This window comes from Saimiri boliviensis, chromosome 4 (assembly GCF_048565385.1).
Source record: "Saimiri boliviensis isolate mSaiBol1 chromosome 4, mSaiBol1.pri, whole genome shotgun sequence".
NCBI lineage: Eukaryota > Metazoa > Chordata > Mammalia > Primates > Cebidae > Saimiri > Saimiri boliviensis.
In genome coordinates, this window is record NC_133452.1 from 104,198,496 (window position 1) to 104,215,897 (window position 17,402).

The 17,402-nt window shown below is 37.5% G+C and overlaps 1 protein-coding gene across 7 annotated transcripts in view; it reads right to left on the reverse strand.

Moving 5' to 3' along the window:
* The window catches only part of KIF6 (kinesin family member 6), a 381,890-nt gene that overhangs the window by 355,713 nt on the left and 8,775 nt on the right, over positions 1 to 17,402 (reverse strand). For 5 of the 7 annotated variants that reach the window (XR_012517286.1, XM_003923246.3, XM_074397999.1 and 2 more), the window contains exon 3: positions 15,562 to 15,636. The exons of 1 other annotated variant lie outside the window; for it this stretch is intronic. Coding sequence is in view for 5 of the 6 variants with exons in the window: in XM_003923246.3 (XP_003923295.2) it covers positions 15,562 to 15,636 (75 nt within the window). In the remaining variant the exon portion in view is untranslated. Of the gene's footprint in view, positions 1 to 691; positions 805 to 3,230; positions 3,239 to 15,561; positions 15,637 to 17,402 lie in introns of those variants that run through there. One more of the 7 variants, XM_074398008.1, reaches the window with a different exon arrangement.

Here is a 17,402-nt window from a genome sequence, read left to right on the forward strand (position 1 = left end):
CTTGTATTCCTAACACTTTGGGAGGCTGAGGTGGGCATATCACAAGGTCAGGAGATCAAGACCATCCTGGCCAATATGGTGAACCCCACTCTACTAAAAATACAAAGATTAGCTGGGTGTGGTGGCACATGCCTGTAATCTCATCTACTCTGGAGGCTGAGGCACGAGAATCACTTGAACCCAGGAGGTGGAGGTTGCAATGAGCCAAGATTGAGCTACTGCATTCTAGCCTGGTAACACGGCAAGACTCTATCTCTAAATAAATAAATAAACAAATAATTAAAAAAGCAAAATGAGGCCAGGAGCGGTGGCTCAAGCCTGTAATCCCAGCACTTTGGGAGGCCGAGGCGGGTGGATCACGAGGTTAAAAGATTGAGACCATCCTGGTCAACATGGTGAAACCCTGTCTCTACTAAAAATACAAAAAATTAGCTGGGCATGGTGGCGCATGCCTGTAATCCCAGCTACTCAGGAGGCTGAGGCAGGAGAATTGCCTGAACCCAGGAGGCGGAGGTTGCGGTGAGCCGAGATCGCGCCATTGCACTCCAGCCTGGGTAACAAGAGTGAAACTCTGTTTCAAAAAAAAAAAAAAAAAAAGCAAAATGACTAAGTTTTTATGAGAAAAACGTGTTTACCTAAGTAAAATGCATCATTCAGAGAAAAGCTATTGTTTGAATAATTTAGCCTCAAATGGAAAACTGAAAATCTGTCAGCTTAAAACATGCCACTTTGGGGGAAATAACTGCACTACTGCCTCATCCTGAAGACCTTGGGCACTGCAGACTTGTGTGGTTGAGCCAGTTCCTGCAGGAATGAGATAGAAAATGAGATACGGATTCTCACTTCTTACTGTAACCATGTAAAACCATGGTCAATTTAACAGAATACAGGCTACATTTCCATTAAAAAAAAAAAACAAAAACAAACCAAAAAAAGGAACAAACCAAGACTAACGTGTTAATTAGCAATACAAGGGAAAACACTTGGAAGATACTATCCCAGATAAAAAGACAGATTCTTCAACATTCAGTCTTCAATTTGTAGAGAAAAAATCTTAATCTGTCCTCAGAACATCTCAGCCCGGCCAATAAAGAACTTGCAAGCAAACCTGTCTCCCCTGCCCTGATTATTCTCATTTCTATCTTCCAATATTTTGGTAGAGCAAAAAACCAACAACAGCTCAAACTTAGAACTAAAGAAAATAAGCTTTTCTGTGCTCACTTTTAAACAATCACCTAACTTTCCCCAAAGTAAATATTGCCATTCTTTTCATAACATGATGGTCACATGGAGACATTGTGCAGTCTGGTTTTGTTTGAAGTCACTGTAATAGATATTCAGAATCATGGTCAAGGAGAATTATATTGTGGAAGCTTTACACTCACTTTTTGCTGCTGCTTCTAATCTTACATTGATAACATCAGGTAAGTTGCCAAGTACTTTCTCAATATGCTAAAACTGTGATAGAATGATGGTTATATCACTGAGATATTTCTGACCCTCCATTCATTATTTATGTTGTCAAGTAATTTCTAAGGAGAAACATTTTTACCATACCTACACTTTAATAAGTTTACTCATGGCTAATTAATATACAACCCTATCGTACCCTTACTGGTCTTTAAAGGATTTGTAATACATAAAATGAAACAGAAGAGTTATCCTCCGTATTTTTTTTTTCATTAGAGAAAAGCATACTGTACTTAAAATACAAAGCTTCACTTGTAAAAGTCATATAACAATGCACCTGTAAGTTAGGATACAAATGAAGTAGCCTCTCAGCATCAAAAAGATAACTATCACAACTCTCACCTGTCAACTCCCTTAGGGAAGAATGGATTCACTTAGGTGGTAATGAAAGGGCATATGAGTCAGCAGTAGTCACACATGGAATTGGCATACAGCTGCACTGCTGAGATCAATGTAGGCATAAGCCCCTGGGAAGTTGGTACTATGAAAATATCCTCCAGGAGCCACTTTTTCTGGCTCATGTGACTGATGCCTTAAACAAGAAAGGAAGAGAGCTGTTAAGGGCACCACAGTAGCACAAATCCAGAGATATTAGGACTTTCTTAACTCAAGTCACAAGGTCTTCCAGCTCAATAACTACTGCTTGATGCATGTCTTAGGAGATAAGGTGTGAGGGAGAGATGCCTGGCTACCTCTTAATAGTATTTTCTTCTTCTTTACTAAACAAAGACCAGATTTTAATTGGGTATATTGTCACAACTAAAAGAATTACATTTCCCTGACTCACTTACAGGTTGGTATAGCCATGTGACTAAGTTATGGCTAATGAGCTCTACATGATATTGTGTGTAACTGTCAGTAATTCTGTTTAAAAAGGTCTTCAGAGACTACTATGAACATCTCTATGCACATAAACTAGAAAATCTAGAGAAAATAGATAAATTCATAGAAACACACACATCTCCCAAGACTGAAACAGGAAGAAACAGAAATTCTGAAAAGACCAATAATGAGCTCCAAAATGGAATCAGTAATTTTTTAAAAATCTACCAATCAAAAAGAGCCCTGAGCCAGAAGGATTTATAGCAAAATTCTACCAGACATACAAAGAAGAGCTGGTACCATTCCTACTAAAACTATTCCAAAAAAGAGGAGAACTCCTTCCTAACTCATTCTATGAAACCAACATCATCTTGATACCAAAATCTGGCAAAGACACAACAAAAAAGGAAAATTATAGGCCAATATCCCTGAAAAACATAGACACAAAAATCATAAAAAAAAAAATAGCAGCAAACCACATCCAACAGTACATCAAAAAGTTAATTCACCATGATCAGGTGGATACTATTCCTGGGATGCAAAGATGACTCAACATACATGAATCAATAAATGTAATTCACCAAGTAGAATTAAAAACAAAAAAAAATATGATCATCTCAATAGATATGGAAAAAGAATTCAATAAAATCCAACATCCCTTCGTGGTTAAAAAAAAAAAAAACCAACAAATGAGGCATCAAAAGAATATCTCAAAATAACAAAAGCCATCTATGACAAATTCACAGCCAACATCATACTGAATGGGCAAAAGCTGGAAATGTTCCCTTTAAGAACTGCAACAAGGCAAGGATGTTTACTCTCACCACTCCTACTCAACATAGGACTGGAAGTCCTAGCCGGAGCAGTCAAGCAGGAGAAAGAAATAAAAGGCATCCAAATAGGAAGAGAGGAAGTCAAATTATTTCTTCACTGATGACCTGTTTCACTGATGACTTTAAGGATTCTGCCAAAAATCTCCTAAACCTGATAAATAACTTCAGCAAAGTCTCACAATACATAAATCAATATTCAAAGATCACTATCATTTCTATACACCAATAACATTCAAGCCGAAAACCAAATCAAGAATGCAATCCATTTACAATAACCACACACACCAAAAAATACCTAGGACAAGATTTAGCCAAGGAGGTGAAGAATTCTACAAGAAGAACTACAAGACATTGCTGAAAGAAATCATAGGTGATACAAACAAATGAAAAAGTATTCTATACTCATGGATTGGAAGAATCAATATTACTAAAATGTCCATACTGCCCAAAGCAATCGACTAATTCAACACTATTTCTATCAAGTTACCAATATCATTTTTCACAGAATTAGAAAAAAAAACTGTCCTAAAATTCACATGGAGCCAAAAAAGAGCTCAAAGAGTCAAAGCAATCCTAAGCAAAAAGAATAAAGCCAGAGGCATCCATTACCCAACTTCAAACCATACTACAAGGCTACAGTAACCAAAAAAGCATAGTACTAGTGCAAAAAGAGACACATAAGCTAATGGAACATGATAGAGATCCCTGAAATAAAGCTGCACACCTACTACCAATTTTTGGCAAAATTAACAAAAATAAACAATAGGGAAAGGATACCCTATTGAACAAATGGTGCTGGGAAAACTGGCTAACCATATGAAAAAGAAAGAAACTGGACCCCTACCTTTCACCATATACAAAAATTAACTCAGTAGACTAAAAACTTAAATGTAAGGCCTCAAACTATAAAATTGCTAAAGGAAAACCTATGAAATACCCTTCTAGATATTGTCCTAGCCAAGGAATTTATAACTTAAGTTCTCAAGAGCAAATGCAACAAAAACAAAAATTGACAATTGGGATCTAATTAAACTGAAGAGCTTTTGCACAGCAAAAGAAACTATCAACAGGTAAACAGACAACCTACAGAGTCGAAGAAAATATTTGTAAACTATGCATCTCACAAAGGACCAATATCCAGAATCTATAAGGAACTTCAACAAATCAATAAGAAAAACACAAACAACCACATTAAAAAGTGGACAGAGAACAGACACTTCTCAAAAGAAGATATACAAATGGCCAACAAACATAAAAAATGATCAACATCACTAAACATCAGAGTGATGCAAACCAAAACCACAATAGTATTCCATCTCACACCAGTCAGAATTGCGATTACTAAAAAGTCAGAAAATAACAGATGCTGTCAAGGCTGCAGAGAGAAGGGAATGTTTATACACTGTTGGTGGGAATGCAAATTAGTTCAGCCCCTATGGAAAGCAATTTGGAGATTTCTCAAAGAACTAAAAATAGAATGACAATTAGACCCAGAAAACCCAATACTGGGTATATATATACTCAAAGGAAAACAAATCATTTTACCAAAAAGACACCCACACTCATATTTCATCACAACACTATTCACAATAGGAAAAACATGGAATCAACACAGGTCCCCATCAATGGTGGATTGGATAAAGAAAATGTAGTATATATACACCATGGAATACTACACAGTCATAAAAAAGAATGAAATCATGTCCTTTGTAGTAGCATTATCGTAAGTGAATTAATTTAGAAACAGAAAATCAAATGCCACATGTTCTCATGTATAATTGGGAGCTAGGCATTGGATACACAAAGATGGGGACAATAAACACTGAGAATTCCAAAAAGGGAGAGGAGAGGGAAGGATGGAAGAAAGAGGACAAGAGTTGAAAAACTACCTATTAGGTACTATATTCACTACTTGGGAAATGGGATTATTAGAAGCCCAAACCTCAGTACCATGTAATACACCCATGTTATAAACTTGCACATGTACCCCCTGAATCTGAAATTTAAAACTAATAGTACTGAAAATTCTCTTTAAAAAGGAGGGGCTCCAACCTTCTTCTCCTACTTTTTCCTTCCTGTTGCCTAGATGGTGCAAAATTGAGCTGGAGTTCAAGCAGCCATCCTGTATCACAAGGTGATGTCTACAGATGCTGCAAGGAAGAAGGAGCTTGAGTCCCTAGTGAGCAGGAAGCTGCCAATACAGCCCTGGACTGTCTACCTGCAGGTTTCTTGTATGTGAAATAACAAATGCTGAGGACTTTAAGCCACTATTGTCTTAAATTTTTCTTCACAGATGAATCTACACCTCACAGATTCAACTAGAATGTGTGTGTGTGTGTCTGTGTGTGTGTGTGTGTGTGTGTGTACAGTATATAAAGGTATGTATATTATAAAAGAGCTAACATATACTAGGTTCCTACTATGTGTCAGGCTGTAAATACTTTGAGACATTGTACATGTGTGTGTATCCCAAAGTATTTACAGCTTGACACATATATACAGTGTATACATACACACACACACACACACACACACACACACACACACACACCTCAAAGTATTTACAGCCTGAAAAATAGTAGGAATCTAGTACATGTTAGCTCTTTTTTTAATCTAGTATAACTACAATCAACCCAAAAATGTATAGATATCTGTAAACCTCCCATTGTTAGACAGATGGTGGAATTAGAAAAAAAAAAAACAATTGCTACATGCCACAGGTACAGCCAAAATGTGAACAAGCCCTACTTTTTTTTTAAATTTTCTATAGTCATCTCTATAAGTTCTCAACCCTGAAATATCTCCTAGGCATCTTCTAATTGATTTGGCTTTATTCACTTTTCCTATTAACCCACAGGTTTATCTGCCCAGTTTGTTTTCTTATCTCTCTTCCAGCATCACCAACTTCTATCCTTTGGCAAAACCTCTCCCTGTTTCCAAGTGGTGCAGATAGGGCTGACAATCAGGTTGAGGAAGCCAAGGTAATCAGAGTGTTCCATCCCTTTAGTGAGATTGGTCTGTGGATGGGGATGTGACTCCAGAATCCTCATATGGACATTCCACCTAAGCTAGTAGGAAAGACAATGTCCTGTTTTGAGGGTCATGGTTCATAAGACTGCCAGATTAGTGCTGTCAGCCACATGGAGGAAACTGAGGTTGAAGTCAACACATTTCTAGACTTCCTAGTTATGTAGCTAATAAATTCCCTTTTGCGAGGGGTTTCTATCTTTTGTCATTGAAAAAGATCTGGAGACTAATATTAGACTGATCAGTTTTCTTTTTTTGGTTTTTTTGTTTTGTTTTGTTTTTTGAGACAGAGTCTTGCTCTGTTGACCAGGCTGGAGTGCAGTGGCACGATCTCAGCTCACTGCAATCTCTGCCTCCCAGGTTTCAAGTGATTCTCCTGCCTCAGCCTCCTGAGTAGCTGGGATCACAGGCACACACCACCATACTTGGGTAATTTTTTTTTTTTTTTTTTTTTTGTATTTTTAGTAGAGACAGGGTTTCACTGTGCTGGCTAGGCTGGTCTCAAACTCTTGACCTCAGGTGATCCACCTGCCTTGACCTTCCAAAGTGCTGGGATTATAGGTGTGAGCCACCTCGCCTGGCCTATACTTATAATTTTTCCATGTGACCTAACAAGTTCACTGGAATATTAAGAATAAAACAGGTTGGGAAACTACAGAATCAACAGCTTTTCAGTACTATCTTAATACCTTCTTAGCACCTGACATTTTTTACTCCTATCATATTACTCAAACAAATATTAATATCACATGGAAATTGGGAAATCTTTGAAGCATGACTTTGTCTAATATAGATATGAGATTATTGCCATTATTTTCACCCTTCTAATTATTCTTCAAGAAGGTAATTAAGTTTTTACATATCAACATTGGGAAAATAACTTTGGCTTGCTACTTAAATGTTACATTATTCTTGTGGCTTTCTTGGAAATCCAGATTTTCATGTACTGATAGAAATATTTCCTCTACCAGATACATAAAGATAGCATAGCAGCTTTCAGTACAGTTTCCCCCATTAAAGAAGCAATTCCATTTTTTTAAGTATCATACAAAAGAAATCTGTTATTTTATTTAAAAAGGATACTTTCTAGTTGTAATATTAATCATGATTTTTGTCTCAGTAAGAAGAAAATGTGGTGTTCTTATGAAAAAGCAAACAAAAATTAAATCATAAGAAAAAGGAATATTGATTGCCAAAGATTCTGGTGCCTGAGAGTGAATACAAGTTAGTGAATATACATTTAAATCTCGACAGAGCCATGGATGAAGAATGTAAATATTCTTAACAAGCAAACAAAGAATTCAGCCATTGGGGTTTTCTTATTTTACAACTGTTTTAGCTTTTATAACAAAGTTTTTAGCATTCTGAAAGCTTTTAATGGCTCTAAATATGCTACAATTACATGAACAACACTATTTAATTAGCGTGCATTCAGTGCATGGCTCTATAATAGGAATTTTCATTAATTAAAATCAATGGAAATACAAAAGCAGTCACTGTAAACAATTTGAGGAATCAAGAATCTAATTTACCTATTGCACAAAAAGAAAAAACACCTTGCGGTTATGTGAATAATTTTGGCTTGGATAGCAGATGCATGTCTAACTGATAGTTTCAGACTTCATTCCACAAATATTTACTGGGCATTTACTATGGTCTGGCACTGTTACATGTGATTGGGAATCATTAGTGAAGGAAACAAAAAGATCCCTGTACCTGTGAAACTGACATTCTAGCAGAGGAGACAGGTAATGCACAACAGACCTTGTACATAAATAAATTATATATTAGAAGATGATAAGTGCTATGAACAAAAAAATGTGGGGTCAGGTAGGGGATTCAGGAGTGCCATGGTAATTGGGGCAGGGATGGACTGCAATTTTTACTAGCCTGGTCAGAATGGGCATCATTAAGAAGGTATCATTTGAACAAAGACTTTAAAGAGGTGACAGTGTGAGCTATGCAGGTATCTCAGGAAAGAGCATTCCAGACAGAGAAAACAGGGCAAAAGCCTTAAGTTTAGAGGTTTCCAAATGTCAAAAGCTGAAGCAGAGCAAACGAAAGGGAGAATATTAGAAAAACAAAATAAAACTGTAAGGTAAGAGCCCCTTTGTTTACAAGGGGGAAGTGGATCATGGAGTAGGCCTTTCTGGCAGGGCTGGCTAAACTATTGTGGGGCCCAGTGCATAATGAAAATGCAGGGCCCTTGTTGAAAAAGCAGAAGAAAAGTGCTGTTAAAGGTACCAAAACATAAAACTTTTTCCCTTAAAAATATTTTAGTATTTGTAATACAGGGATAACTTACAATTAGAGGAATAATAATAACAAATGAATAAGGAATACATTTCCAAATTGCAAAAATATAATGTGTTGATATTCTAATTTTATACAAAATAAAAATAATAATACTGCTGGGCGCGGTGGCTCACGCCTGTAATTACAGCACTTTGGGAGGCTGAGGTAGGTGGATCACCTGAAGTCAGGACTTTGAAACCAGCCTGGACAACATGGTGAAATCCTATCCCTACTAAAAATGCAAAAAATTAGCCAGGCTTGGTGGCGGGCACCTGTAATTCCAGCTACTTGGGAGGCTGAGGCAGGAGAATCACTTGAACCTGGGAGGCCGAGGTTGCAGTGAGCCGAGATCGCACCATTGCACTCTAGCCTGGGCACAATAGTGAAATTCCATCTCAAAAAAAAACACAAAAACCAAGAATACTTTATTAATATATCCTGATTGATCACACAAATTTCCTGGCTTACTTTTCTACATATTCACTTATTTGATCATCAAAGTTTATATTTTTAGCAATTTGGTTTTCAATGGATATAATTGAAAGCAAAGTCAGTCACTTGATAAATGCAAGCTTGCATATCATTTTTACTAATTTTCATTTTTATTTTTAACTGTTTAGTTTTTGTCAGTCCATAGTAGGTATAAATATTTAAAGCGATACATAAGACTATACAGGCATGCAATGCATAATAATCACATCATGGAGAATGGGTATACATCCCCTCAAGCATTTATAATTTGTATTACAAATAATCCAATTATACTCATTTTTTTAAATGCATGCTTAAGTTATTATTGAGTATAGTCATCCTGTTGAGCTCTTAAATAGAAAGCCTTATTCATTCTTTCTGTAATTTTTGCTAATTTTTAATTTGGAGAAAGATCTTTCTGTTGATGCAACTATCACTAGAGCTAAGAGTATTTTATAAACTGTGACAATATTAAGGTAAATTTCTGTAAATTATTTCAAAATATAAGTTTTAGTATGTTTAAACTGATGATTCTTGCAAACTAATTTTTCTAAAAAGATTTAACCCTTCATGCACATCAGTTTCAAGGAAGTTTGAATTTTATTTTAAATGTAAATATATACAATGCATTTTAATGTAATTTCCTGTAACTTGTGGAGGTTGAACAAGAAACTGAAAGAAGTTTCATGGTAAGTACATAATTCAAAACACCTGCTTATGCATTCTATCACTGTTATCTACTATTAAAAGAAAAAAAATCCATTTCAAAATTGTCTTCCTTGTTAATAATTGGTTCATCTGAAGTTTCACATGAAAATGGTATCCTTTCCTGTTGACTGTCATAATTTTAATCTTTTTTTTTTTTTTTTTTTTTTTTTTTGAGACAGAATCTTACTCTGTCACCCAGGTTGATGTGCAGTGGCACAGTCTCGGCTCACCACAACCTCTGCCTCCCGGTTCAAGTGATTCTCATACCTCAGCCTCCCGAGTAGCTGGGACTACAGGCACATGCCACCATGCCCGGCTAACTTTTGTGTTTTTTGGTAGAGACAGGATTTTGCTATGTTGGCCAAGCTGGACTCAAATTCTTGACCTCAGGTGATCCGCCCACCTCAGCTTCCTAAAGTGCTGGGATTACAGGCATGAGCCACTACACCCAGCCTTTAAATTTAATTTTCATTTCTAACTGTGTAGATATTTGCTTTACAAAGTTCCAGCAGTTTTCAAAACTCATAATTCTAAATTCTGAAGAATTCTAACAACTTCTTGATACGTTTTATTATGATGTTAACATGCACACTTTAATTTTGTAATAATTTACTGATTAAGTTTGCTGCCTGAGTTCTAAGTTTCTGTTCAGACACTCAAAACAAAGAGATTGGCTCTGGTACCTATGGGACAGCCACCTCCTAGGCCAGCCCTGGTGCAGCCCCCATGGGGAGCTCTGCTCTGGCATGGCCACACTGCCACTTCTGCTCATGCTGCCACAGTCGCTACCGCCAATCTGGGTCCAGGTTCCAGGATGCCCTCCCACTGGGGTCCCCATGGTATCCTGGACTGCTCTGAGGTGTGCACAGCAGGCTAAATGCATGGGTGCTGCTCTGTGCTGGAGCCTGCCTGTGCATGAACTGCTGCTGAATCATAACCACTTGTGTGTGCTGCTGCTCCACAGATCTCTCCTGTTCAGGTTTATGCTTTGTTGTCTCACTGGAATTTACTTACAAAACACATGTTCAAAGATAAAATTGTTATGAATTTCAAGACAGCCACCGCTGAGGATTAAAACAAATGGACTTCACAAGGCCCAAGCCTAAGAAGCCAGAGTTCCTCCTAGGTCATCACAAGGAGCTGGCTTTTGCTCTGAGGCTTCTGAACAGAGAAGTAACATCACATGCTTCACCTGCAGTTACTAGTGAAGAATATTGGTTTTGCATTTCACACTAGAGACTAGGCACAATACACTCCTCTGATTCAAGCATTAAACTTCATTTACACAACTATTATTTTGCTTTTGGACGTTCAATATGAACTCAAAAGTAATTTCTCAATCTTTACTCAGGTCAGTAAATTTGGTGTACACAAAACAGATCATCTACTTATAAAATGTGGCCCTGATTTAATTAGATTCATCTGGTATAATGAACAAAAATCAACAACAAAGAAGGTAATTGTGAGAATCTGAGGGCATGTGGAAACAGGAATTTCCTCCAGGCCTCCAGATCTCTTGGGATGCTTCTCCGTGTTTACCTTTGTCTAGCATAGCCTCTGCTGACTCATAACTCTCATCTCTTTGTCCATAGTGATCCCTCCAGATTCTTATTCTCTCCACCTAAATGTCTTTCAGCTTCTGTTCCTGGTAATAGCCCGATTTGTCCAGATTTGAGTGAGAGTCTTATGGCCCTAGCTCATTTCTCTTTGGGCAATGCTTCTAACCCCCAGGTTGACCTCCTGACCTATGCCATAAGAAGGCAGCCTTTGAATTGCTGTCCTTGACTCAGATTCCTTCAGCCATGGCTGCAGAGGACAATGTCACAGGATCATAACATAGTTCCACTGGAAACTGGGTGGAACATTTTCCCTTAGCAGAAGCTGTGAGTACTGTAAGCATGGCAATGACATAATTGGATGCTTGCCCAACAGGACTTCTTAAACAACTTGACATCTTTCATTTCAGTGTATTGCTGTGCCTGAAACTGGACTAATTTTGGTAAACAAAAATCTTTTTTACCAGGCTGGTCTTGAACTCCTGGGCTCAAGCGATCCTCCCACCTGGGCCTCCCAAAGTGGTGGAATTGTAGGCATGAGCCACTAAGGCAGCCAGGATCTTTCTGTTACTAACACAAATTCCTTTAAGCAAATTAGACTTACTTGCAGTGCTTGATATATAGCTGATACTCAGTCAATATTAGCAGAATGAAATTTCATATATCTAATTATTTTCCTCTGAGAATAGCTACACTGAATGAAGACATTTTATGAACAAAAGGAAGAAATGTCATTTAGTGCACAGAAAAAAATGGACAGAGCATGGGAGAAGGATGCAATCAGTAAAGGACCTGGGCATCTGGAGCACAGGAGGAAAAATTCAGGAGGTGCGCAGTAAAAGGAAAAGCTGCCTTCACTTCCGAGCTCCACCCCCCCCACTCCCACCCCCTCACCCCCCACACGACAAAACAATCATCTCAATTTTGTCTATTTATCATGGCCACAAGGAAAGCATTAACACTGCTGACTGCTACTGAAAGGTAAAATAGGATGAAGACAGAACAAAGCTCACTGATTCGGTGACATGAACATCATGAGTGAATTTAGCAAGGAAGATTTCAATGAAATTGAATAAAACACATAAGTGCTGGGTGTGATAAAGCAATTTAAGAAATAAAAGACTATGAAAGGAAGATCTATTCTAGTTTCAGCTCCACAACCGAATTACTGGGTAATGCTGCAGAAGCCAACTGAATGCCCAGGGCCCTGTTTTTCATCTAAAATGGGAATAATAATACCTATCAACCCATAGGGTCATTATAAAAATTAGGTGAGATAATATATGTGAAAGTGCTCTTACACTGGCAAAGCTTTACATAAAATGATATGTATGCTTAGTATTGTCAATTAACAATAAGTAAATTTGTTCCTATTATTTAGCAAGAAGTACACTAAAAATTCTGACCAGAAACAAATGGCCTAGTATAAAAGTGAGGCTCAAATTCACTGACAATGATAGAAATTCTGCTAAAAGTGCTCTGCTCCAAGTAAAGGGACTTTCAAATGAAGATATTTAAATCTGCAAGTGATAAAGCATGAAATAAATTTATTGCTGTATTTTCTCCAACAATTCAAACAACATATTTTCAGTATGATTGTGCTTTTGCCAGTCAATTATAAAGTCAAATAACTATAGTAAAAATCCTGCCAGCTGTAATCAATCACTACACATTTGTATAGGAATGATTTTCCAGAATACCTTGCCTTCTATTTGTATTCTTAATATATCTTTCTTTTGGAGGATATCAAGGTGAGAAATAATAAGAAATATCTTTGGATTATTTGTAAATGCATCCTCAAGTCCTGAATTAAAGATTTGAGATAAAATTGTAAACTTTTTGGTGCCTTGGGAGAAACCAAATCTAAAAAGAATTAAGCAGAAAAAAATCATTAAAAAAATTTCATAACTCGGTAAAATTCTGAATTGAAATGAAAATCCTTTTCTATAAAAATGTTGGTGGGGAGCCAAAAATGGATGATAGGTAACATTATTGAGCATGCACTATGTACTTATCGAGCAATCACATATACTGGGCATGTGATTTTCATGTACAGTTCATTGGATTATCATGGCAAATGAAACAGATATTACAGTATCATTTCCCCCATTTAAATATAGAAAGCTCGGACAGGCTGGGCACAGTAGCTCACACGTGTAATCCCGGAACTTTGGGAGGCCATGGCAGGTGAATCACCTAAGGTCAGAAGTTTGAGACCAGCCTGGCCAACACAGTGACATCCTGTCTCTACTAAAATTACAAAATTAGCAGGGTGGGGTGGCATGCACCTGTAATCCCAGCTACTTGGGAAGCTGAGGCAGGAGAAACACTTAAACCTGGAAGGCAGAGGTTGCAGTGAGCCAAGATTGTGCCACCGCATGCCAGCCTGGGTGACAGAGTGAAACCCTATCTCAAAAAAAAAAAATCTAGGAAAGGGAAAGATTAAATAACTTGCCCAAGGACACACAGCTAATAAGTATGAAAGTTGGGATGTGAACTGTGTTTGTATCGCTCCAAAGTTCATGGTCTTCGACAATGCGTTATATAGTCTCCCCCAATTATATCTTTAGGAAAATGTTTAACTTTCTGGAAATAATAACCTGTTAAGTACCTAACTTAGTCCAATAGTTTCAGATCTCTCTTAGCTTGTAATCTTCCTATGAATTTTAACAATAGCGCATTCAGTCAAGAGTGGGTCCCTTCTGAGCATGAGACCCTGCGTTATTACACGGAAGGCTTTACTGAGAAACCTGCCACGTGCAAAGATTTCAAGTTGCTGAGGGAGAAACCATGCAGATTTCTGAGGCAAGAGAATTCCAGGTGGAGGGAACAGCAAAGAAAATGGTCACTGCATACAATTAAAACCCCATAAATTAACTGAGAAATAATGGAGAACCAGGAGAGTGTGATAGGTTAAGAAAGTATACGGAAGAGGACAGAGTAATCAACTGTGTCAACTGGCAGACAATAGCATGAGGACTGAGAAAGTATCCTTACTAAATTTAGCAACTAGAAGTCATGACTTACTTTGACAAAAACAATTTCAGTGATGCAGTGGAGGCCAAAACATAAGAACAGGGTTTAGGAAAGGGACTGAAGTACTGAATACAGTAGACCATTTCAAATATATTTTCTATAAAGGAAAGCCGAAGAAGAGGGCAGTAACTGGAGGAGAAAGTGGGGTCAGGATGAGAGAGTTGATAGTGGGAGGAAAACCCAGGCATCTATGAAAAAGAAACTTAAGGTGCCCTTCCTGAATGATGTTAAGGTGTTTAAAAATAAAATGCATGAAACTAGCTAACTGAAAATGACAGAACCCAAATGATTGCTAAAAAGAAGGGAATTTCAGAAATGTTTGACATCTAATCAAGGCAACCTGAATTTCATCTAAAGAAGTGTTATTGTGTTGTGATTACAACTCTAAAATAGTTTAAGCCTACTTGATTGTAAGTTACCTAATGAAGGAAGACTGTATTAAAAGGAGAAGGGTTTGGTTTGCACAGGATTCATAAAACAGGAGTTTGAGAGACAAAATGTGGCACTGTGTTGCCAGCGATGTCCACTAAAAAGGGTTTACTGATGAGTAGACTTGAAAATTGGGCTCATTTAGCAGATATATCTTTGCATTATTTAACTGTAAAGATAAATACCTCTTGGGATTACCATTAGGTAATTAGCATATACAAATGATTTCAGATCAGAAAGCAAGCTTATTAGCAGTAGATTTCCATATGGATTCCCTGTAAGAGGACAGTGTGCTTATCAAAGGGCTTGAGTGTCTAGTCCCTAGGAGACTGCCAGTACATATTAATAAATTGACATTCTAATCTATTTGGTACTCTCATGTGAGTCTGGTTCTAGTAATCAGCAGCCTGGAATTATCTGGATATATTAAAGCAAAGGGCCAAGCTTTGAAATGACACTAAAGTAGAGCAGGACAACCATCATTAGGCAGCCTCCCAGGTGCCACCGATACCTTATCCTTTATCCACCTAACCATATGTCTGAAGTACTGTACTGAGGAAAGAAGACTGAGCTTAATGGTCAGAAAATCGTGTAGGACTCTGCCACCACTACCCATGCAACCCTGAGTAGTGTCACTTAATTCCTGTGATTCTCAGTTTATATATCTTTTCAGATAGGAGTAACAATAGCTAGCCTCTCTCATGGTGTCATTTTGTTTTGTTTTGTTTTGAGACTCAGAATCTAAATCTAAAACAAATAGTTACCTGAACAGAAGATATTAATGCTATCATCATTACATGTCCTGCAGCCTAAGTATGTAATTGATATATTTAAGCATGTTGCCACAATTACCTGAGAATTGAAGACAACATGAAAAACCACTAGCCCACTGAACAAAATATGGAAAATCCTACCTCTCAGCAACTGGTTTGGCAATGTTTTCAAAAATGATCTCTTGGTTTGCATCCTGATCAAAAATTCTTTGAAATCTGCAATGTGAAAAATAATAATTATTTAAAAGCGGAGCCTCCAAACAGTATCAGATTAATAAATCTTGTTTTTCTAAAAGCTTTATAAATTACCCCATATTTACATCACTGGGCTTACCTAACTTAGCACAATGTTTGCCCTGTAGTCTCAACCACACTGTGCTGTTGTACGCCTGTATACAAATGGTGGGTAAACAGTATTGCTTTGACAAGATCTGCACAATAAAGCCCTCTGAAAAACTGCAGCAGCTTTGAACCAAATAACAAATTGTGTGCTTTTTAGCTCTCAAGAGGGACAGTGTCTACAATTGGCAAGAAACTCAAAACTAGATAGCTGCATGAAATGGAAATCCAAGAACAGGATGTAAACAGCCAAGGAACTTCTGATGTCTGACCTGTGAGAAAAGAATGCAACTGTGAATTGTCTGACTACTGAATTTGGTTTTAGTATTTTGAACTAAAACTTATTTTTCCACTAATTTGGTGCTATAACCTAGCATCAACCATTTAATTCTCATGGCAGTTCTGTTTCATTTTGTTGACCACGAGTCAAAAGTCAAAAAGTAAATTAAGATAGACCTATCCTGCAAAGAGAAGGTTTAACCAGATTGGCAATGGCTAGGGAGAGGGGGTGGAAGTATGGTGTCAATTTCACTCTTCCTGCAATGCTACTGTGACTTAGCTTGTACTGGATTCCAAGCACAGTGGAATACTCAGGGCAGAAGACACAGAATCTATTTTTTTTTTTTTTCAAAGGGAGTCTCCCTCTGTCACCTAGGCTGGAGAGCAGTGGCGCTATCGGCTCACTGCAACCTCCACCTCCTGAGTTCAAGTGATTCTCTTGGCTCAGCCTCATGAGTAGCTGGGATTACAGGCATGTGTCACCATGTCTGGCTAATTTTTATATTTTTAGTAGAGATGGGGTTTCATCATGTTGGCCAGGTTGCTCTTGAACTCTTGGCCTTATGTGATCCACCCACCTCAGCCTCTCAAAGTGCTGGGATTACAGGCATGAACCACTGCACCCCACCCAGAATCTATTCTGTAACAGTGTGCTAAGTTGTGACCAACAAGTATGGTCCCCATTAAGACATCATGATAATATGATAGCATTTCCACTTCTTTCCTTTAATGACATAGTGTGTGTACTTTTTAAATTATGTGAATTAAAATTGATTTTATCCTGAAAAAAAAAATCATGATAATAAAGAGAGAGACAGAGAGAAAGCAAATTGGCCCAAATATTAACACAAGGTGAACCTTCCACAAAGAGTATATGTGTGTCGACTGGGTTATTTTTCTAACTTTTCAAAATAAACTTTTCCAAATTTTCAAAATAAAAATTGAGGTGGAAATTTTAAAGCGAACACTTTAAGCAGACATTTTGAGGGTATCCTAGGCAGCTTCCAGAGCGGCTTAGGAACCTTTGCTTTACATGCTTGCCTCTGTAAGTGAACTGGGCACATGGTTGATTAGAGATTGTAAGTGAAATGTAAGATCACTGGAGAGCTCAAAAGGATGTCGAAAGCTGAACTAGAAATATAAAACGGAATGAAATTCATCATCTCTAACCAACATTATCTTCAAAAGATCTCTACAGCTGCCCTACCTTCATTTTAGAGAAGCAAAGAACGAATCTAAGGCGCTCTGGCTAGTATGTCGTTTATCAGGCAAGACTGTATTTTAGATAGCAATATTTACTGTTTAGTGTACCCAGACTGCTTCTCAAAACTCTGTAGATGTATCACAGCTTCAAATAAGAACAC